The following is a 23950-nucleotide window of genomic DNA, read 5'->3' on the forward strand; positions in this document are numbered from 1 at the left end:
GAAACGTTCATTTCTGCGTTTCACCTCATTTGATGAGAAATAGCAATAAGTGCGCTGAACTAACAGAATAACCTGTTAAATAATGTTTACAAGAAACCACAGCGAGAACTTGTTGACCAAAGCAGATAAACATGTGCGGAGTTGGAAAAAGCCGTTATTTTCTGTGCATAAAACAACCTGAACGTCTGCTCAGCAACGACTTGTTTGTTCTTTTTGCTCTGGTGCAAAACATTTACTTTCCTACAAACATATTTTTTCAAGTTGTCAGAGCAGCATTTGGAAAGTTCTTGTGTTTTGATTTGCTGAAGACACGAGCTTGAAGCCTGCTGCATGCGGTGCTGCAGGTATAAATGCTGAGTGGATGGCTGGCAGCGTTAATAGTGAGTCTGCTGAGGCCAGGTGAGTGCTGAGCGTCCGCCTTCATTCTGCTGTCACCACTAACACAAGAAACGCTTTTAAGACCAGAAGATTTTAGTTTAGCATTTTAAAAAAGTTTTTTCTTTTAAACAACTGAGCCAAAACTAAATTTTTTTCCAAAAAAAGCACATCTGATATATGGCTCAGACTTTAAAGTGAAGTACAGCTGTTGTTTTTTGTAGTTTGTTGATTTTTGTAACTTTTTTCTTGTGTTTCCAATCTGAAATCTCACAATCACGCCGTCTCCTTGAGACTGAGGTCTGTCTGTCATATTTTTTCTTCAAGTTTTAGTTGCCGAAAACATATTTCCTGTGGAATAACACCCCCTCTGAATCATTTCAAAGTATTTCCCTCGAAGAACCTGAGAAAGGAAGAGGCTCTGCACGGAGGCAACACGGTAAGCACACATCTTACTTTCACACATCCAAGTAGCTGGGATCATTACGAGTGATTTGCTCAGACTGAGGGGAGAAGACTTAGAATATGTGTAGGATCACAGTAAGTGTTGACTGAGAGCAGAACGAGGTCTGTGATGGCGTATGTGTGAAATGCGGTGTGCAGCTGAATATTTCAAATCATGAATTAATTAATAAAATGCACAGAGACAGCATGACTAGTTTGGCTGGAGGAACCACAGATCTGTTTTTGATGATGATGGTCTTTGATGAAGAGTTTCATGCACATGTTAGCAGGTTTTTATAAAAGAAGTTTGCATTAAATTTCAGCAGCAGAGATAAATTCCTTCCTTCCTCTTAATCATGTAAAACACTATTTAAATAAACAGTTGATCGATATTCTTAAGTGACAGTGACAATAAAGTTGTTCTCTGTTCATCTTTTGAGAATATCTGAATAAATGTAAAACGTTCAGAAACATTCATATTTAATGTCAAACTGTAGTGAAAAATCTGCTCAAATATGAAGATCAAATATTTTATATAATGTAAAATAATACATGTTAATATACATCATTACATCAACAATATTACACCTGCCTGTTGGTAAAGAACAGCATTATCAGCGCCTTCAGATACAGATCCACTGTGGCCCTGAGTCCTCAGACATGATGAACCATCCTGATAATATATGAGAGCAGTTCCCAGTATGAAGGTCCTCTGACAGAGTCGCAAGATTACTATGAGGCATCACAAGATGATTAAGAGGAAAGGAAAACTAAAATATATATAAACAAAATTAGGCTCTGACTTTGTTTCCTGTGAATTACGGGATAATTATAGATCCTCTTCTCTCTAAACTTATTCAAATGAAACAAGAAAAAAAGCAGTTTGTGGTTGAACTGGTCTCAGCTGGTGACGGGAGGTTCAGGCAGACATGCTTCGTTTTACGGGGAAACACTGAGATATGAGGAGAGAAGGTGACTCTTCTTCTCAGATCAGTCTCAACCTTGTGCATCTGTAACTAAATTAAATGGCTCAGATATTTAGCTTAACTTTGTTCATTTACTGTACATGATACAGTAATAAAACCAGGCAGTGTTTGTGATGAGTACAGTATTATAACGTTTGAATTTTCCCAGCCAGAGAAGAGAAAACTGATATTAATGTCAACTGTGCGCAGCATGTATGTAGCCTAGCTTAGCACAAAGACTAGAAGCAGAAGGAAACAAACTCCGATGATTATATTTCAAAGATTTCTTTGAATCTGGGGCTTTTTCTGCTGCGCTGTAGCATAAGATGCTCAATAGCAGCAACATGAGTGAAATACTACCTTTAATGATAAAAAAAACACCAAAAGACAGATCTGTCAGTGGTTTCTCTTTTCGTCTCTGGTTCTCTACATTCAACATGCACAGCTCATTACAGTGCGCTGAATGTTTCACTTTGTCACGTGAAAATCAATTTAAACGGTTATTCTACAGCTAAGGGAAATATCAGATCACTTTCTGTTGTACACTTTGATCTGTCAGTGTGAGATGTGTTATTGTTAAAGGTACCGGCACAGATGTGGGTATTCCTGTGCAGACTGTACCACCTCAGGAAGCTTTTCTGAAAGCTGCAGCCATCTTCTCAGCAGAAATCAGGAAATGGGGCTGCAGAGGTAAACAGCAGCCCATCACCACTATAGAGGAGACATTCACCTCTCTAGTTCTACTACCTGCTAAAACCTCCAAACACAAAGCTCACACATTTCCCAAGTAACTACTGAACTTTTTGCTCTGCGTTCTTATTGTGTCATATTACTAGTGACAGTATTATTCACTCCTCCTGTTTGAAACCACAAGTAGTGTGTAAATATCAACTAGATGAAAGGGAAGATAAAGTGGCAGATATAAGAGCACTATGAGGGGAGCTGTTGTTGTTGGTGTTCACTGGCATTTTGAGGAAGAAGTGTAAATCTGGTAGAAACTTCACAGACCTTTAAATAAAGTCCTTGAAACTTACGTCTCAGTGCCTTTTACAAGTCCACACTAGAGCAGACAGACGTGGATCACTGCTCAGAAACACATGGACACATTTTCTGCACAATGATGTTTGCTAGCGATGATGCACTTTGTCAGCAGTGAGCGGTTTAAGCACATTTACTCAAGTACTGTACTTAAGTACAATTTTGAGGTACTCATACTTTACTGGAGTATTTAATTTTTTTGCTAGTTTGTAGTTCTACTCCGTTACATTTATTTGACAGCTTTAGTTTCTTTTCAGAGTAAAATCTTACATGAAATACAACGAGCTTCTTTATGCAGAATTATTTAGATTAAACCAAACTTCACATCACAACACAAAGACGAGAGAAAAGTTCTGGAAAATGAATCCAAATAAATGAATCAGAACTTTGTTTTATCTTCTTCATCTCACAGTGGCTCAGATTTATCTGGTGACTCTTATAAAGTCCTGAACATCAAATAATATCAATTAAATGCTGTTTATGCACCGATTCATCAGTATTAATAATATAATTTGTTAAAAGTATTTAATGTAGTCACAGCCCCATTTCCTGCGAAACAAGTACTTTCACTTTTAATACTTTAAGTAAATGTACCTGGTAATATTTCTGCACACTTTAATATATTTTAAATGCAGGACTTTCACCTGTAATGAAGTATTTTTATACTGTGGTATTTCTACCTCTATCGAAGTAAAGGATCTGAGTACATTTTTAGCCACACCACCACTTTGATACGATCAACCAATACTTTGGTTTATAACCAGATACCTTCAAAGCTCATGACATTCCCTTTGTTCTTTCTGTTTAGTGCTTATTAGTGAATGTTAGCTCTTTAAACATCAGTGAGTTAGCATCATCACTGTGTGAATGCTCATTAACATTTAACTTAGAGCTGCTAGCAGGCAGGTCGGCTCACACATACGGGTATGAGTATTATGGCCTCTCATGAATCTGCAGCTGTGTGTGTGTTGTGTTTAACACATCATTTACATACTCTCCTCCAAATGGACAGCTGTTCACTGATGTAGCAGCTGTACTAATGAACCAACAATGTCGGTGATTGGTTTCCACCTGTCGGTCTTGATTGGCTGAATGACAGGACATTTGTACAAAGTTGAGCCTTTCTCAGCGTTCCTGTAGTGTGGATGTTGCCTCTTGAATCTCGCTAGCTCAGCAGGGGTTACTGGGCTGTGGACAGCCTGTTACTCTTTCAGTTTCAAACCTTTATTTAAGCCTCCAAAAGCATTGAGGTTTCCCTCATTTGCAATGATGTTGATGTACAGAGTTCAAAGACAATGTGCAGATATAAATAGATCAAAAGAGGACAACACTGTGAAAACAACTGCACACTGAGGTGAAGTGGTTTGAGATCATTGTCTTGAATTGTCCAGGGGTTGTGAGAGTGTCAATCTCAAGGATGTGTTGAAGATAATTCCATATGTTTGGTGCACAACACCAAAAGAATAAAGACAGTTAACAGTAAACAATCTGAGGGCCGGTGGCGTATCCAGGACAGTCTGACTGAGATGGGACACAGAGCTAGTGTGGGGTGGCCATCGCATAGTGAACCTTAATGAACGGCAGGTGATCAAAATGTGTAAATACAGATGTTCAATGCATCGCATTGCTTCCACCCAGGAACAGATAAACTCATGTTAGCATCCATTGTAATGTTTGTATTCAAGGCCAAGTTGATGTTTTTATATTATATAATACAGCGTTAAACTAAAGGTGCCATGCTGACCACCTACAACAACTAAATTTAATATTACAACCTATAACAGCAGTTTTCTATTACCTGTACATTATATTTCCTTTTCCACCTATCACAGTCTCTGGGAAGCAGTGCTTATTTAAACATATTATTTTCAATCAGTAATTCTAGCTGCACATTTTCTAAGAGTTGATTCCCTGTAGTGGAGTAAATATGTTATATGTTACAGGTTCAGAATGAAGGTCTGGGTCCAAACTTTTGCAACACATCTATTCACATGAGTTACCTGTGCAAACTAATTTAAAACAGTTGTCATCAATATAATAACCAACTCAAAGTATTTCTCTCAAATTATTCTTTCACCCTCACCAGTCTGGTTTCAGATCTACAGTATGCATAATACCATCTCTGCTGTTCTGTGAGTTGTAAATGGTTTTGTGTGGACAAAGGGAAGCATTGTGCTGCTGTTCTCAGTGACTTGTCAAAAGTGTTCGATACAGTCAATCATTCTCCGCTTATTCAAATGCAACATTGGGTTTGATTCAGTTGCTTGTAGATTGTTTCAGAATTACCTATCTGAAAGATTTCAATGTGTGAAAACTGAAAATATCTAATCTGAGTTTTACCAGTGATCAGTTCAGGCCCTGTCTTGTTTACAGTTTATATTGATAAGATTGTCTGTTCTCTAACTGACTGTAATATCCATCTTTACGCAGATGACATTGTTCTGTATTATTTTGCTGCTGTCACTGTGCAACTTACTGTTGACAACCTACAACTTTCTTTTAGTGTTCTTCTAGATGCAGTTGTCAACCTTAAACTAGTACTCGATGTAAAAAGTAAAAAGTAAATGTTTTTTTCCAGAGCAAGGTAATGATTGTAACAGTCTACACCACCATGAATGGAATGGAAGCAACATTGAGAAAGTCACAGAGTATAAATATGTAGGTATTTGGCTTGATGTAACATTTAAACATCATATTGAAAATCTTATCATCACAACTCAGATTTTTGTACAGAAACAGCTCCAGCTTCCCTTTGAATTGTTTAATTTGAGTATAGTTGAGGCAGCCTAGACTACGGTGATATAATCTACAGACATCCTGCTGCTTCTACTCTCAAATGACTCAGTAGACTCAGTTTATCATTCTGCCCTCAGCAATGGTGATTTTAGGGGGTGGCCTGAAATTGGCCACCCTTGTGGCTACCCCAGGTCAGATAGGTCATAGGTCAAGTTCATTAACACAATTAAGGTGGGTCAAATGCTGCTCAATCAATGATGACAGCTGATCAGCTGATAATGGCAGTTTGCCATTTCCTTCTACTATAGTAATGGTATGACTGGGGCCGTGAGAGCTAATCAGTGAACTTTTGACCAGGTCCCAAAATCCAAAGTACGTGTTGGCTGTCAGGATTCAGGACTCCGGTCGCAGTGACCTCAAGCTGAGCTAACGCCACCATGAGTAACGTGCTGACAGCTGTTTTAAATATGTTTTGCGCAGGTAAGAAAATTTAAACGGTGTTGGTGACAAAATAGAGTAAACTCCTGTAAGTGTTGTGAACACTGATTTGGGGGTGCATACAATGTGAATTTAAATGTACAAGTGGGATGAGTGTATGTGCTGGAAGTATTAGCGTTGTGCTAGCAATTAGCAGTAAGTGATTAGCATATGTAATTCAGTCTATCGTGTGTTAATAGATTGCTTTAACGGCAATTTTGATACAACAAGGTCCATGAAATGTTAAGTTTATGTACATCCACCACAGTTGTTTGTTCAGTTTTGTTTAATAGCATTTTACTGTGTCATGTGGGTAATGTTATTTGTGTTCAGTGTGTGTAAAAGTGAAATTATTGCTAGAATGCAGACAATTAATCACCCAAGTAAACCTGTGGGCCTGTAGAGATGTAGGCTGGAAAGCGTGGTTAATTATATTTCCAAGCCACTGTTGGACTGTCGAGGTCACACAGTTAAAGATGTAATATGATGTTTTCCATTAGTTAAAACTGAGTAAGAGACTTCTACGGAACATAAGAGAGTTTTACTCATATAGATCACTGAAAACACTGAAAACAGCACAATGCTTCCTTTTGTCCACAGAAGAAACAATATAGTTTACAACTCACGTAACAGCAGAGATGGTGCGATGCACACTGTAGATCTGAAACCAGACTGGTGAGGAGAATAGTTTGAGATAAATACTTTGAGTTGGTTATTCACCAGTGATTCCAGGATTTTTGTCAGACACAGAAGTTTGGATATTGGCCAATAATTATTGAGATCACTTTGCCTCCTCCCTTGTGCAAAGGGATCACATGAGCAGACTTTCAGATTGTAGAAATTACACCAGTTGAAATGGAAAGATTAAATATGTGTATTATTTGCTCAGTGATAAATGGAACAGATCTATTTTATCTGTTCCAGTTGATTTAGGTATCTCCAGTTAGCCATCTAACAAGTCAGCAATAACAGTCAGTGTTGGCAATTGTGCCTTACAAAAGGTGGTGTTATGAATTAATTGATATTATTTATCATCAGTCTTGGTGTAAATACCTGTAAGAGATGAAGGACAAACTCCACTCTGTCCTCTTCTGTGTAAGAATGCATTCATCCTTTCAGCTGATGCTAACATAGTAAGATATTAACCAAATTGATTGAGTATGTCAATCCTGGTAGTCATGTGTAGGTTTACTGTTTGTGTTTTGTCCTGGCAACAAACCTACATGCAACTACCATGACGAATCCTTCCACCGAGGCTCCCGGAAACACCGTCTGCTACTGAAAAACGGTAATGTTGGAAGATACTCACTAATTCCTAACGTCATATTAGTTTCAGCTGCATTTAAGAATACATTTTTCGAATGAGGACTGCGGATTTTGTGCTCACTTACAGTGTAGTTTATGAAGGTATTTCTTCATACAGCCAGTAAGAACAGGAGGAATAATTACAGTGACCACTAAGTGAAAAAATGAAAGAAAAACCATTCTGTCATTGGCAAAGGACACCGAGATATACTTCAATGGGAGAGAAAAATCTCTCATGGCAGACAAATTCTGCTGTCTCATAGTACATATAATTATATCACCTAATCCTTCAGAATTAAAGAACGTTGGTTTTTCTGAAGCCCGACCATACAGACATCAGCTGTACAGTAGAAGAGAGACGAATATCAATCTCTCTATAGACCAGGATGTTTGGAGTCGACTTGAGCTGAAACTAATTTGCTTGTGAGACGTATTCTCTGATGTCTCAAGATATTTGTGTTAATAGCTTGAGACGGACAATATGACACAACAGCACACGTTCTCTTCTTGAACACATTCATGGTGTTGAACTACTTTGTTCACATGAAAACTGACAGAAATAGTTGAGTCAAGAATGAAAAAGAGAGCTTGTGAGAGATATCACCAATCAATCAATCAATCAATCAATCAATCAATCAATCAATCAATCAATCAATCAGACCAATCACTGTGTAAAGTGTAGTGATGGAAGAAGTATTCAGATCCTTTACTGCAGTAAAAGTACCAATACATCAATGTAAAAATACACCAATACAGGTAAAAGTCCTGCATGAAAAATCCTCCTACAGTAAAAGTACATAAGTATTATGAGCTTGATGTAGTTAAAGTATTGCAGTAAAAGTACATAAGTATTATGAGCTTGATGTAGTTAAAGTATTGCAGTAAAAGTACATAAGTATTATGAGCTCGATGTAGTTAAAGTATTGCAGTAAAAGTACATAAGTATTATGAGCTCGATGTAGTTAAAGTATTGCAGTAAAAGTACATAAGTATTATGAGCTCGATGTAGTTAAAGTATTGCAGTAAAAGTACATAAGTATTATGAGCTCGATGTAGTTAAAGTATTGCAGTAAAAGTACATAAGTATTATGAGCTTGATGTAGTTAAAGTATTGCAGTAAAAGTAAATAAGTATTATGAGCTCGATGTAGTTAAAGTATTGCAGTAAAAGTACATAAGTATTATGAGCTCGATGTAGTTAAAGTATTGCAGTAAAAGTACATAAGTATTATGAGCTTGATGTAGTTAAAGTATTGCAGTAAAAGTACATAAGTATTATGAGCTTGATGTAGTTAAAGTATTGCAGTAAAAGTACATAAGTATTATGAGCTTGATGTAGTTAAAGTATTGCAGTAAAAGTACATAAGTATTATGAGCTTGATGTAGTTAAAGTATTGCAGTAAAAGTAGTGGTTTGGTCCCTCTGACTGATATATTATTATATATGACATCATTAGATTATTAATAGTGAAGCATCAGTGTTAGAGCAGCATGTTACTGTTGTAGCTGCTGGAGGTGGAGCTAGTTTACACTACTTTATATACAGTTAGTTAGTTTAGTCCATTTGAACATTTATTGAAATGAAAGCATGTGAGAAGTTTAGAGGGAAAAATCACTATTTGGTGGAGCTGTTAACAACTCATAGACATGTGAAATGTGACCCCGACTACACACTGCTTTTTGTAAGACGTCAAAAGACAAAAAGGTTGGAAACCACTGGTTTCATCTTTAACAATGTGTTGTATTTTAAAAGCTTGTTATATTATCCATTGTGTCAAATCTTCATCTGAAAAGTAACAGAAAGTACAATATTTCCCTCTGAAATGTAGTGGAGTACTCGAGTACTTAGTTACTTTCCACCTGTGGTAAAGTGGATTGTTGGGAACATTATCCAGCAGCTCACTTCTGTTGGAAAGATGAGGGTTCAGATTGAAGATCTAACAAGTACTTTTTTATGCAAACTGACACTTTTAATGTTTATTTTTATGTTGAATGACATGAAAAAAAGTATTTCAACTAGTCCATGTGCTGGGTTCACCTGTCTTCCTCTGCTGGGGAAGACCATAAGAGTTGAGTTACAATGTATTTGGTCAAACTCCTAAAATGTACTGAACCTCACAAATTATTTTATATGAACAGTAGAGAAGAATCTAGTAAAGACGTTTTTCTACAACTGTGCTGTCAATCATTACCTCAAGATCACAGTATCATTATTTCATTTTCTCCAGATAAACAGTGACATTCCTGTTGTGTTCAGGTTTCTTTATATATCATAAAGACAGTGGTGGAATATAACAGAGTACATTTACTCAACTCCTGTACTTAAGTACAATTTTGAGATACTTGTACTTTATTTGAGTATTTCCATTTTATGCTACTTTGCATTTCTACTTTCAGAGGGAAATGTTGTACTTTTTTACTCCACAACATTTATTTGACAGCAATAGTTACTTTTCTGATCATATAAACATATGTTCAGTTTATTAAAATGCATTCTTACTCATTTGACGACCCAACAGTATAATCTGTTAACATTAGATGAACCTTGATAACATTCAAATGCGGCTTACGTGTAAATGTCAATCAATGAGTGTTAAAGTTCTAGTGATATATACGTGTCTACTGTAGATGATAAATAGAACAAACTGGGCCATTTTGCACAATGAGTTACTGTTTACTGTTGATACTTTAAAGGTGCAGTGTGTAGTATTTAGTGGCATCTAGCGCCCGCCATGTTGCACCGCCATGTTTCTATGGTAGCACAGAAGGGACAAACCAAACGCTGGCTCTAGAGAGGGCCTTTCATGTTTTTCTCAAGTTTCGTCTCCACCATAGGTTCTCTTACATGCTTGGGAGCGGAGGGGGGATCTGATGAGATTTAAAATGCAGGACTTTTACTTGTGCCGGTGTATGATTTCATTGTGGTATTGCTACTTTTACTTAAGTTAAAGACTTGAATGCTTCTTCCCCCTCTGCATAAAAGTGTGACTGTCCATAAATAATGCTGTAATGATCTCATGAAGATGTATGTTCTATCTTGTGATCTCTTTAGAGGAGAACCAAACATGTCGTGACAATAACATTCTGCGTAGGCCCACTTCCTTTTCCTCCATTTATTTGAAGTCTGTTCTCTGCAGGGATGCCTCTTGGTCTGAGACTGAGAAGAAGATCGACAGACAAAAGAAGGAGGTCGTTAGATAAAGAGCCTGCTGTAATACTGCAGATAATGTAGGACTTTTTTATTCTTTTCAAATCTGGATTTAAATTCTGATAATATAATACAACTCAGCACTATTTTTTACTGCTAACAAGGTCTGGCTGAGTTGGTCTGAATCAGTTTTGATTTGGTTTATTTACAACATTAAGATATCAGACTTGGTCGGGAGAGAAAGAGACAGTCCTGGATTTATTTCTGTGTTGTCTCAAGATGGAGACTGGCATTAAGTTATAATCTGTATATTTAAGACAAAATCAGTATAATATACTGATTACAGTATGTAATGCATATTCAGTTTAATCAAGACCCATTTTAAATCTACATGTGATATTTTATGTATATTAAGAGCTTATAATCGTGAGCACAAAATCAGATTAGCCAAATTCAAAGTGTGTACTTGGCACACACATCTGCCCACAGATTCAGCACAGACACGCACTCTTCACCAGCCTGCTTCCTGGATCATAGAAGTCTTCATGTCTGATCAATCGATTCGAATCAAGATTCAATACTTTTCTTCAGAAGCACTGGAGTGTTAAAATAGAGTTAAATGACAGAAAATATGATATGATAACGATATCTATTTGAATAATTAAGCACTGAACATTTGGTTGAGTAATTTTAGATCAAAGATCTGAAAACGTGTCTCCTACACACTTATTATTTCGAAGTATCAGTGTGATTGGGATGTGTGATGTGAGATATGGAAGTATCTGAGTAAGAAACCCACACATTGATAGTACCAGTATGAGGCATCTGCAAATTTCCACACTGTAATGTGGCTGATTACAATAAACAGGAAATACTTCTTCTAACCTATTTGTGGCCGACAGATGTTGACTCACAGAAATACCAGGTGAATATCAACCATCACATCAGATCACTTCCAGTGCATAGTTAGTGTCGTGAGCAAAGATCTCCTCTTCTCCTACAGGGGAGGTAAAGTTGAGGAGGAAAGCCAGAATGAGAGATGACAGAGAGAAGCCACAAACATGTTGAGCGCTCTCACTTTCTACTGAATTCCTGTTTCTGTGGGTGTGCATTTGCATAACATTTGTGGTGTCGGCTGTTTGGTTTATTGTACAGAGATACGCTTCCCTACAGCCGTAAAGAAATGTCTGATGTGACATTGAAATAGCTGAAAGACATGACACTGCTCTTACATAAGAAGTAACATTTTTTACATGACGGCTCTCCTTATTACTTGCTCAGAGAGAGATGTCGTGTCCTATCAGATCAGTCTGAGTGTGAACATCCCGTTATGACTACATACGACTCACCAACATAGCTGCATGCTCTTCAAATCTGAGGGATATGAACCCAAAGTATACAGGGACTGGTTGCAAGGGCTGTCATTCAGAAAGTGAAAATGACAAACTCAAAAATGTGGAATGAGACACAGGAGGTGAAAAGTGGAGTGACCCACTGAAAAATAATGTTAATGGTAATTTCCTCCACTGTTACACTCATTTCTTAATTTACCCGATGTAATATCAAGTCTTTTACTTCAGAGATTAGTTCATCGGTGTGGGAGATCGTCTTTTTATGGCTCCCTTCATAAGAAATGTTTTGTCATGAAACCTCCTTAGTGCTGAGCAGCTGGAAAACTCACAACAAATCATGACGTGTTGCCATGACAACCGTAAGTTGTCATCAGTTGATGTGTTATTGCATATTCAACATCTTTAATACAGTGATTTTAATATTTCTTCTTCTTCTGTTTTGATATATTTGAATTCATAACATAAAACACAATTAATACAAATGTCACCTCTCCCACCTGTGAAAACTGGATGATAAATATAGAATGATGTGAAAAACTTGACGGCACCTGTGGCCCGACCTCAAGGCCTCCCTCGGTGCCGTGACCCCCATATATATATATACATATATATATATATATATATATATGTATATATATATATATACATATATATATATATATACACACAGTATATATATATATATATATATATATATATATATATATATGTACTGTGTATGTATAGACAATGTTCCTCATTCAGAGGAGGAGGATGCTGGGAGGTATTAATCAAACAGGAGACGCTGTTTGTTTCCTGTTTCCAACCACAAGTCGGGACAGTTTTTAAAAAATGTAGCTATGATTGTCCCCTAACCTTAACCTTGTGGTTATTGTTGTAGCCATGACGGCGGTCACCTAACTTTAAGGAAGTGGTAACTTTAACCAAGTGGTTTTGTGCCTAAACCAGATCTGAACCACAGCGTTGTCACATCATAAAACATCATTATTGTTTAACAGTGATGAGTGACGGTTTTGGAAAGCACAGACAGATGATGTCGACCTGCTGATTACTGCTGATAGTATTTGGTCATTTTGATTCATTGATATGGTTAAGATGCTCTATACCAGTCCCACTGCCTCTGTTGTGGCTGGAAGGACTTGATCTCCTCCTTCAAGCTCTTTTTGTTTGCTGTTGCTCTGAAACTGACGGCTCAGACTGTCCATGAATAGTTCAAACATTATACTGTGCGTCCCTGTATGGAGATGACACTGTCATCTTGTTGCATAATGTTGGCGATTCCTCGTGCCACAGATTATCATTATTTAATTAATCTTATTTTATGTCTGGATTTAAAATTAACTGGCTAAAATCCATATTGACACCCCTTAAAGGATCTGAAGCTGAAGTCAGTGAACCGCTTTAGATATTTGAGTACTGATGTTTTCTCAACTATCGACAAAGCCTGAACACAAGGTCCATTAGAAATATTAGTTAGTCACACTTAAAGAAGTTTAGTTTGCACTTTTTTCTCTTGTTTCATATATATGTATATATAAGGTTACATATATATAATGGTGTGTGTGTGTGTGTGTGTGTGTGTGTGTGTGTGTGTGTGTGTGTTGATTTGCCCTCCAAACACTGAAGTGAACATTATGGGACGATGCATCACTGGTGTGACTATGTACTGTTATGACCCATTTTCTATTCTGTTTTAAGACATAAAACAATAAAAAATTGATCACAAAAATGAGAATCAATCTGACATCTTTGTGCAACTGATAAAGTATCTCATGCTGAAAAACGTCTGCTGGGACGATATTATCAAATTTCCAGGCACCTTCGACAAACATTCCCAGTGGTTGCAGGTGCCATGCACAAAAGTGGAGCAGCTTCATCTCCCACTCATTGTGTAGATGCTATCAGTGTGTGTGTGTGTGTGTGTGTGTGTGTATGTGTGTGTGTGTGTGTGTATGTGTGTGTGTGTGTGTGTGTGTGTGTGTGTGTGTGTGTGTCTGAGCCCTCTGACAGACATGCTGTGGTTGTTCACAGGTGCACTGCTTGCTCTGGTGCAGGAAAGCCTTCATTCACATTTCAACCACTGAAAACTTTAATGTGTACATGGCTGCAGTGAATGCTGGATTCTGATTGGCTTGAGAGTGTGCATCATTTTCCAACACAGCTCTGAAGTATCGTTCTAACTTTTTCTTCATGTCTGGAAGGCTGCTCAAACTCTTGATTTGCCACTAATTATCAGTCTTCATCAACAAAGTAAATGAAATGTAGTTAACTAGAAGTATAAAGTAGCATAAAATTGTTATAATGATGTAATTGTCTGCAGTGCTAACGTTACTTTCCACCTCTGGTTGAAGAGACAAAGTCAACGGGGAATTAAAGAGAAACGCCACTTATTTAAATGAACAGTCTGACATAATGAGACATACTCATTACATCCTCACTCACTGCCCTCCAGTCTAGATCTAGACCTAGAAAAGATCCGCTAGAGGAACTAATTAAAAAAAAATCCACAATGGACTGAAAAGAGTAGTGTCCATGACAAATACACTGCTTTCTGCTGACAGTCCCACAATGCAATGTGCTGCATTTTATAGATACAAAAATGACTGTTGTGTGACTCTACAGCTGACAATGATGACACAGAATGATATTTAGCAAGTGTTCAAAATCTCAGTTTACTTCTCACTATAGAGTAAACGGCTCATTGCTGTCTACTAAATATGGAGGAGTGAATGAATGAAGTAGGCAGTGATTTCAGAAGGTACCTCAGGCTGCGTTCAGATCAGCTTTAGCCCTGCGTAAAAAAACGCAGCTCTCTCATTCATTTGAATGGGACGTGATCTGGGAAGGCGCTGCAATCACACTGTACATGCAAGCACATATTACTGGTGGATTAAATTGTAACGTGAACAGAATATTTATAGTTTAACCTCTTGATTGTCATGAAAACCTATCTCCAAGGGACTCTGGGATGTTTAGCTGGAGGGGTCTGGATCTCTTGGGCCCTGTGACGCCAGCACTGTATATGTCTACCAAGTCAAGCTGCTGCTTATACTTGCAAACTCTTAATACTGACACCTTGTCCACACTGGTCGAGTAGCACAGAGGCTGCAGTCCTCCGTCAGTGTACACTGACACTGAGCACTACCTGGTCTCTTAAGCACAGCGTCTACACTGATGGAGGACTGACAAAAATAAATCCTAAAACTACAGTTAGGGTTGCAGTTATGCACATAAAGATGAGTGAAATGAGATGTTACGCAGCTGACGGAGACAGCTGTATTTCATGGATTTGAAGCTCATCTGTTCCATGCATGTGAGGCAGACAACTCAGAATATAGCTTGAATGTTTCCTCTGTAGATGAACCTCTAGGTCCTCAGTATGCTTCAAACAATCTAGTTTAGTCCGACCAAACCTAAAGGCAAAGTCTTTTTCCTGTTCTGTACTTTCTTCCCTCAACACTGTTGTCAGATCCCCAACCCCTGATGTGGGGAAGGGTTTTAAGACTGTGTTAGACAAGCACTGTATTGGCAGGACTCAGAGACCCTCTGACTAGGGTTTACTGACCATACCTCCATCAAAATTCAAAACCAAGGTCACCAAGTTTTTACGGTTGTGGCCCTCAGGCTCTGGCTCTTTGGTGTTGTCATGTGGAAAGTTGTAAAACACTTATTTCATTACTCTAGACAGATGCTTGCTGTGTAAACACACTGCACGTCCTCATACAACTGAGACGGATGTAGCTCAAACTGCTGATTTGGTGTTTTTTCTTCGCAGTGTTGGAGCAGTATGGACAGCATGAAGCAGAAGCAGCAGAGACCATCAGTGCTGCGTCAGGTTTCCATAACAACCTCCAGACAACAACGTGGTACGCAGGCATTTCAGTGTCCTCAGCTGCACATCAGCAACATCATCATTCTGCATGAAAGTCATTATATGTGTACTGGCGTTTTTAGGTATGCTTCATTTTGTATTTTTCCAGTGTGCACAAACATGACTGGTGTTATATAAATTTTGCAACTAGCCTTTAGAGACACAGGCATTGTTACCCAGAGCAGAGGACCTGCTGACAACTTGGTGTGTTATGGTGTTTTTCTGGGACTTACCAACCTGCAACTGAACTTGTAGCCGTTGTTACTGGTTCCTTCAGGAGCGGGTACTAAATCAAGTTCCAGGCACTTGCAGGAGGGCAGGGGACGCTCGCAGGGCTGTTGCCCCCAATTGGTCGAGTAGATGTGTCGTCATATCTCAACTACAACAAACACAACGACATAGCAGTAACAATCATTTCACCATTTCACTTTGTGGGTACAGCGGTGAAGACTTTTTAAACTTTTTATTATGCTGAACAATGGAGAGGACATTTTGGACAAGTGACATACGTGTTTGTGTGTCGTCTGTTCAATGATGCACATCTGAGCCTTTGTGGCTTGTAACACAGTTGAAGGCAGGACCGACCACCTTTGCCCTCAAAGGTTCAGGATATAGGAAGCTCCAGATTACAGGTCGTTAAGTCTCATAATAATAGAAAAACACCATTAGACTACCTGAAAGCCCTGTGTTGTTAAATCTATGGTCTTTATGTGTTTTCTGAACCCTAATAAAATGAAACAATTAATTGAATTTTAAGACCATCTCTACCTGTTTGTACAGCAGAACGTTAGTAATGGCAGCTTCTTGTATTGTATTTGAAACAGACCAAAAGCTTAAATCAATGCTCTTTCCTCCACTTTGAAGAAAACGGTGCATCTGAAGCCATCTCCATTTGCAAGGAAGAGGCAGATGCAAGCAGGTCCTCTTCACCACACATGGGCTCCTCTGCCAGCCAAGGCCATCACTTGCTGCCCATGAGGAGAGACGGTCCAAAGCAGAGCTCCAGAGAGGCCAGGCTTCATGAAGGGTGACTGTCTCCCATTCTCACTGAATGACTAATTATGCTATTAACTCAGTGCAACGTAGGATCACAAGGACATTTAATGAATGGGTTGACTAAAAATATGTTGGAGTGAAAAACTGAGATATGTTTGGATACTGGAATGAAGTTTAAATGACTGCAGGTTCTTCCCTGGTGGAACGGTGGTCCAGTTCTTTATCCGTGTAAGAAACCTAAAGGGGGCATGGGGATTGGTCCATCTGGTCTACATGTGTTTTGTGGGCTTGGAGAAGGAGACCCGTGACTGTGTCCCTTGCGGTGTCTTCTGGGGTGGTGTTTTGGGAGTACGGGACCGGTGTTGCTACTACAAGCAGCGTCCATACTCAAACATGCTCTCAGTGGGTCTTGGACTCGGTTTGGCTTGAGATCTACAGGTGTAATGGTGCCATGTCAGTAGTAATGTCAGGCTTTAACGGTGAAGAGGGAGCTGAGCCTAACAGCCGACTTCTGTTACTTTTACAAGTTTTACAGTTGCTGATCTCAACAGCCGACTTCCACACAGCCTTGAAGCTCTGCTGCTCAGGGTGACAACATGTGGAAGGCAACTAATTTCAGCTATAAACAAGGGAGCTTTATTCCATCTTTATTCCAGTGTGCAAATCTCTCTCAGTTTTTACTGATAGGTCAGGTTTTCCCCATAGCTCTCCCTCGTACAACAGTTTTGAAAGTAGTTCCAGCCACACTGACGGTTCTTGATATCATTGAGATATTTCTGTTCCCTCCAGCATCCCAGAGAGCGCCAGTGCTCTGTTTGTGAGTGGCCTCTGCCGCTGGCCTGGCTGTGATGCAGTGTCTGAAGATTTCCCTAGTTTCTTAAAGTAAGTATTGTGCTGAATACTTCATTCATTGAATCTGTTGTCACTGAAGTGTTGTTGGGAATGGATTACTGTTCAGGGTTCTGGTAGGTTTAGGAGAAACATACATTGACGAGAGACTTCAGCACAACACCAGGCCTACTGAATTGTTGAAACAGTCCAAAAAATGTTGGACTGTTCCTTTAAGCTTGATCTATTCTGTCTTGTAGACATCTCCATTCTGAACACAGTCATGGTGAAAGAAGCATTGCTCAGTGGAGGATCCAGCAGGATATTGTTCAGTGCTTGGAGAGTCAGGTGAGGTCTGGAAAAATCTCAGCTGCCTAATAGACCATGAATGCTCTGGTCCAAACAGGATCTGCAGGCTGTCTTCTCTAGATCTGGCTTTTAAGACTTATGTTACTTTGTATATAACATGTGGGCAAAAAACAGTAGGTATAAAAAGCAAATAAATAGTAAAAATGAAGGGAGAAATGGCGGCAGCAGCGGCAGCAGAGATTGCATGAAGAGTTTCTACAGTAATAACAACAGTTTTGGGGTTTATGGTTAGTTACATGCTGGAACTATTTCATGGTGAACAACAGTCAGGTGCAGTGACTGTGTGCAGCTTCCTGAAGTCTTGTCATCAAAGCATCTAAACCTGTGCTTGCTGTATCTGGCAAGATGCTGCACAAAAGTGCTGGGTGGATGAGTAAGTTGTTGTTCAGCTGGTAACAATTCCTAAAAGCACGAATGACACACAACATATATGTATACCATCAGTGAGCTTTAGAGGAGTTAGCAGGTGCATTTTTAACAACTTTTTGTTGAAAATTTTAGTTTTTGTACACAAATAAACAGGAAAAATATCCAAACATACATTGAGAAAAACAAACAAACAAACAAAACTATATCCTGACTCCGTCTCTGTACTGAACCAGCTCAACATCTGTGCAGTGATTCTCCAAAATGTTGAACTACTGCTTTAACATTTACATTCTGTCAGTCTCTGCAGCCGTAAGTTTATCACGAAACATATTTTGCTCATGCAAAATATTTGCATATGAACATAATTTGTAGAATAACTGGTTGTGTATGAATTAGCAGCTTTGAGCATTAGTAAGTTAGTTAGTTCCTCCTGAGTTTACCAAAGACACAACAAACAGGGTTTGTTTGTTTGCATTCTGCTCATATCTGTAACACATTGTTGATGTGAAGCTACTACAACTGAGACTAACTTTAACTGATTACTAACTAACTCTCTACAGGTCTCAAGTTGAAGACTGTGGTGTAAATCAAACATGGGCATTCTCTCTCTTTTTTTAGCTCATCCTGGAAAAACAGAAACTCATTGCGATGCAACTCCATCTGCGCCTCTCTGAACACAAATACACTGATTTGGTATGTTGGCTCTGATCCCTCTCAGCTTTTGCTTCCAGGCTCATTTGCTTGATTTTAAAGATTTGTTTTGTCTAGCGTCAAGAAGTTTGAGAAAACATAATGCTTGAATCCTTTCAGCCTGTTGAAAAATCAGATGAAACTGTGTTGATGTTTACCTCCATCATTCCCTGCAGAAGGCAGCTTCTGATTGGCCGTACAGCCTTCCTCTGTTCCTGCCTCAGCCTCAGGTAGCAGAGGGAGACAGAGTGCAACAATGGGGCGTTAAACATCTGGAGGAGTTGGCCCAGCACGGCTTCAGAGCTGCTGGTTCTTCCCACCTACTGCCAGGTAACAGTTTGGCCTGTTATGAACAAAAACAGAACCAGCAGTAATCAATCTGCAAGTCCCGGTCTGAGAGGAACAGGGACACATTTCATGTGTTCAGTTCAAAACCAAGTATTATAATGTTTTTGTTACTTCCTACCTTACATGCCTCCATACAGCACAGCCACATCTGGCTATTCAAATATATCATAATCATAACAAGCCTTTCTCAGTCTACATGGCATGTGAACTGTCATGGATCCAAACTCCTGGAGGGCTTCCTTCTCCACCATTAAATCAGGATACTTGAGGGTGAACTTTCACATGCATTTCATATCAACCAGCAGCAAACCATTTAGATTTTGAATATGAGGTTGATTTGATCAAAAATACACTTAAAAATGTGCTTTGACATCTCGGTACATGTGAGGTCTGATGTCTCATTTAAACATAAGATAAAAAAACCTTCTGGATGATAAACTTTGCTCTCAGAGTGGAAATTTGATATTTGTTATTGCTAAATTAGTTTGGATGAAGGTACATTTATGGTTCATGTTTTTATCATACAACAGTTCAGCCTCTGTGCACTTATAATAATGCATAATGTCCTTTTTATACAGATTTTGAGTCACCTGAACATTGTACTACACATATTTTCTGCTGCTCAATAAAATCTGACATCACTCTCCATGCTGTCCTTACATGCTCTCATGTGATGGGACACATCTGCTGCAGAATGTTTCCCACCAACACACATAATAATAATAATAATAATAATAATAATAATAATAATAATAATAATAATAATAATAATAATAATAATCCCATGTGTTTGCTGATCTGAGGACGTTTCACTGTTGTTGTACAGATCTGGTCCCCAGTATGGAGTGTTACAAATACAATAACATCAGGCCTCCGTACACCTACGCCTACCTGATCAGATGGGTAAGTTTTCAAAGGCGGCTGATATAAACAGTTTATTTATTTGTGAGGTTGCTCTGTTTATCATTTCTCACTGTGTCTGACTGTTTGCAGTCTATCCTGGAGTCTCCAGACAAACAACGCACTCTGAATGAGATCTACAACTGGTTCACCACCATGTTCTTCTACTTCAGACACAACACCGCCACCTGGAAGGTTTGAACTGCTCATATTTAACATTCACTCTTAAACCATATGTTTTATTACAGTGTCGCAGCTTTATGGCAAATGTCACTTGCTAGATTATTTATGTGTACTGGAGTCACGCTGGGATCACACCAGTACTTCAAACACTCAACAACTGGAATTGCATCACATTCAGGTTTGGTGAGCTGGTCAAAGATAGCATCAGTGCTGAGGCGGTTATACTATAGTGAAAAATGGAGGAACAAGACTGGATTACTAATGGGGGAACTGCCCAGAGGCCCCAGACCCCCAAAGTCCCCTAGAGACCCTGATCCACTGCGTTTCAGTTGGTTTTTGGTAATTCAGTTTGAACCTTAAAGTTGGTCCTCAGTATTATCTAATGCTGTGGTTCTGTCTGGAGAGGGGTAGTGTCCTTACATGCTACATAACTCTCATGTTTCTCTAATGAAAGTCATCGTCTACATAGCGAGCTGGTTACATAACTACATGAAAAAGTGGAGATGAGATCAGCTCAGCTGGTCTTCAATCCCCTTCAGACATGTTTATCTCCAGACAGGTTTTACACAAATCACTTTGTTTAGATCCTTAGAAAAACATCTCCTCCGTATCCTTCATTTAATAATCCAGAATAAATGAATATGAAAATATTCTACCCCCCCCCCCCCCCCCCCCCCCCCCCTCACCCCAGTGAAGACGTCTCCTCCTTCTGGATCACGATTGGCTCCAAACTAGTTGTGATGTCACAAATCGTGCTCGTGGTTCACGTGTTTAACTGAGATTGAAGGTGAACACAGAGAGACTTTACTCCTTCAGCAACATGTGATTACGTCATACATAGAGACAGAAAGAATCCATGTTTAAGACGTTCCCAGCGATGGGTTTTATGGGAAATGTAGTCTGAATGTTTCCACACGTATCACTGTGTCATGTTCTGGTTGTGCTGTGGTTTAGTGAGATGTTTAAGTAACTGACTACAGACAATGTAACAACACAAACCCAGATGTGTTTTCCATGTAACAACATATTTTACCTAACTCACCTTCCTGTTCTACCCAGAATGCCGTGCGTCACAACCTCAGCCTGCACAAGTGTTTTGTGCGGGTGGAGGGAGGGAAGGGAGCAGTGTGGACGGTGGATGAAACAGAGTACCAGCGGAGGAAGGGACAGAAGTATCACAGGTACGAATGCTACACTGTGGGCAGATATTAGTCCTCTAAGCCGCTTCAGTGCCACCGCTGCAGGAAGGAAGGAGGGAAGTAGGGAAGAGGAGAAAAGAGGAAGGTAAGGGGGGGTAGGGAGGGAAGAAAGGAGGTAGGTATGAAATGTGAAAGGTAGAGAAGGAAAAAAGGAGAGAGGAAAGGAACAGACGGAGGAGGTAGGAGAGGAAACGAGAGGGTAGAGCACAAAGAGGTAGAGAAGGAAAGGTGGAGGAGGTGAAAGAGAGAAGTAGAGTGACGGCAGTTAAACGACTACAGAGGAAACACAAACTCAGTTTCTGCGTATCAAGCAGACTGAAATTCAACCGCCAATATCTTCTCATATTAATAAGACAGTAAAAAATAAATGTAAGGAGATTGTAATTACTCAGTGTTTGTGTGTGTGGTTTTTCAGGGACTGTCCTGTGAAGTGGCTCACATCCTACTCTCATTACTGAACCCTGAACACCAGCAGGCGGCAGCACTGAGTCACTCCAACATCTGGAGTCGCATCCACATGTTCTGCTTTGCTGTAACTGCCGATGGACTGACGAACGTGTTGAGACGTCTGTGGGAGTATTTTGTGTTCTGTTAAAAATGGCTGCACTGTTTGTAACGTGAAGATATTTTGTACCTGGCAGAGTTTTTGTCATCTCTCAGTTTTGATGCAAAATAAATTAAGCAAACATTTGAGGGTGTTTTGCCTTCAGCCGTATTGGACCTGTTCATGACCACGTAATCTCTGCGTGCACGGAGCACAGAGCAGACCTTCACGTAATCTGTCATCGGCTGTTTTCACAACTCTGATGCTGACTCTCACAAAAACTATTTGAAAGTGGGTCAACAACCTCTTAAACTCAGTCTTTCCTTTCCCACACACAACAACTTCAAAGGCAGCTGTGTGTTATCATCATACAGCGATCTGACTTGATTAAACTGATAATGAAACTTAACAGAAACAGTGACACAACAAACCATCATTCGAAGGCCTTTAAAGGGTAAAGTTGGTGATATTCTATATATATATATATATATATATATATATATATATATATATATATGAATATTTGATTGTCTCAGGGACGGATCGACACCAACAGTTAGTCACCGGTTAAATCAGTCGCCAGGAGCAGAAATACTCATAATGAATATTTCATCTGTCATCAGGTTTTTCTTTATTGTCATTGAAAGTCTAAAATAATTTCATTTCATTCATTTTTTTAGACTTAACACTTAAACATTGAGTTTTTCTATTATTATTTGTTGGAGTCAGAATCATATCTTTGTAGTGTTTAGACGTTAATGTCACAGAAATGAAATTTACACAAATAATTGTAATTAAACACTTAAGTGAATAAATACAATGTTGAAAATCCAAAGAATAAAAAGTTTCACACACTTAATTGTATTCATTTTATTTATTTTGTTTTTTAGGAGACTTAGTGTCTCGTATTTAATCTGTTTGCATTATTCATGAATGTTCTTATTCAGTGTTTGTACATACTGAGTGTGCGTGTGTGTATGTGTGTGTGTGCATGTATGTGTGTGCGTGTGTGTGTATATGTGTGTGTGCATGTATGTGTGTGCGTGTGTGTGTGAGTGCGTGTGAGTGTGTGTGTATATGTGTGTGTGCATGTGTGTGTGTGCGTGTGTGTGAGTGCGTGTGAGTGTGTGTGAGTGTGTGTGAGTGCGTGTGTGTGTGTGTGAGTATGTGTGAGTGTGTGAGTGCGTGTGTGTGTGTGTGAGTATGTGTGAGTGTGTGAGTGCGTGTGTGTAAGAGTGTGTGCGTGAGTGTGTGTGAGTGTGTGTGCGTGAGTGTGAGTGTGTGTGAGTGTGTGTGCGTGTGTGTGTGTGCGTGTGTGTGAGTGCGTGTGAGTGTGTGTGAGTGTGTGTGAGTGCGTGTGTGTGTGTGTGAGTATGTGTGAGTGTGTGAGTGCGTGTGTGTAAGAGTGTGTGCGTGAGTGCGTGTGAGTGTGTGTGAGTGTGTGTGAGTGCGTGTGTGTGTGTGTGAGTATGTGTGAGTGTGTGAGTGCGTGTGTGTAAGAGTGTGTGCGTGAGTGTGTGTGAGTATGTGTGAGTGTGTGTGCGTGTGTGTGTGTGAGTGTGTGTGCGTGAGTGTGAGTGTGTGTGAGTGTGTGTGTGTGAGTGTGTGTGCGTGAGTGTGTGTGAGTGTGTGTGAGTGTGTGTGTGTGTGAGTGTGTGTGTGCGTGAGTTTGTGTGTGTGTGTGTGTGCGTGTGCGTGTGAGTGTGAGTGTGCGTGAGTGTGTGAGTGTGTGTGTGTGTGAGTGTGTGTGCGTGAGTTTGTGTGTGTGTGTGTGTGTCACAGTCCCTCCAGACCTGCTGGTGGCGCTGCAGTCAC

The 23950-nt window shown here is 39.4% G+C and overlaps 1 protein-coding gene across 3 annotated transcripts; it reads left to right on the forward strand.

Moving 5' to 3' along the window:
• Window positions 1-328: 328 nt before the first annotated feature.
• Window positions 329-22970, forward strand: foxp3b (forkhead box P3b). 3 transcript variants are annotated; one of them, XM_067591150.1, is made up of 12 exons: window positions 329-399; window positions 703-814; window positions 15614-15704; window positions 16574-16736; window positions 17495-17587; window positions 17794-17881; window positions 18890-18964; window positions 19138-19291; window positions 20136-20212; window positions 20303-20404; window positions 21452-21573; window positions 22007-22970. In XM_067591150.1, the coding sequence occupies exons 1-12, from the start codon at window positions 362-364 to the stop codon at window positions 22047-22049; spliced, it is 1158 nt and encodes a 385-aa protein (XP_067447251.1). In that variant the 5' UTR covers window positions 329-361; the 3' UTR covers window positions 22050-22970. The 3 variants fall into 3 exon arrangements, with proteins under 3 accessions (XP_067447251.1, XP_067447252.1, XP_067447253.1); XM_067591151.1 differs by lacking the exons at window positions 329-399; window positions 703-814 and adding an exon at window positions 10257-10566; XM_067591152.1 differs by lacking the exons at window positions 329-399; window positions 703-814 and having other exon boundaries at window positions 15614-15792.
• Window positions 22971-23950: the final 980 nt, after the last annotated feature.

The sequence above is a fragment of the Thunnus thynnus genome, chromosome 6 (genome assembly GCF_963924715.1).
Source record: "Thunnus thynnus chromosome 6, fThuThy2.1, whole genome shotgun sequence".
NCBI classification, from domain to species: Eukaryota; Metazoa; Chordata; class Actinopteri; order Scombriformes; family Scombridae; genus Thunnus; species Thunnus thynnus.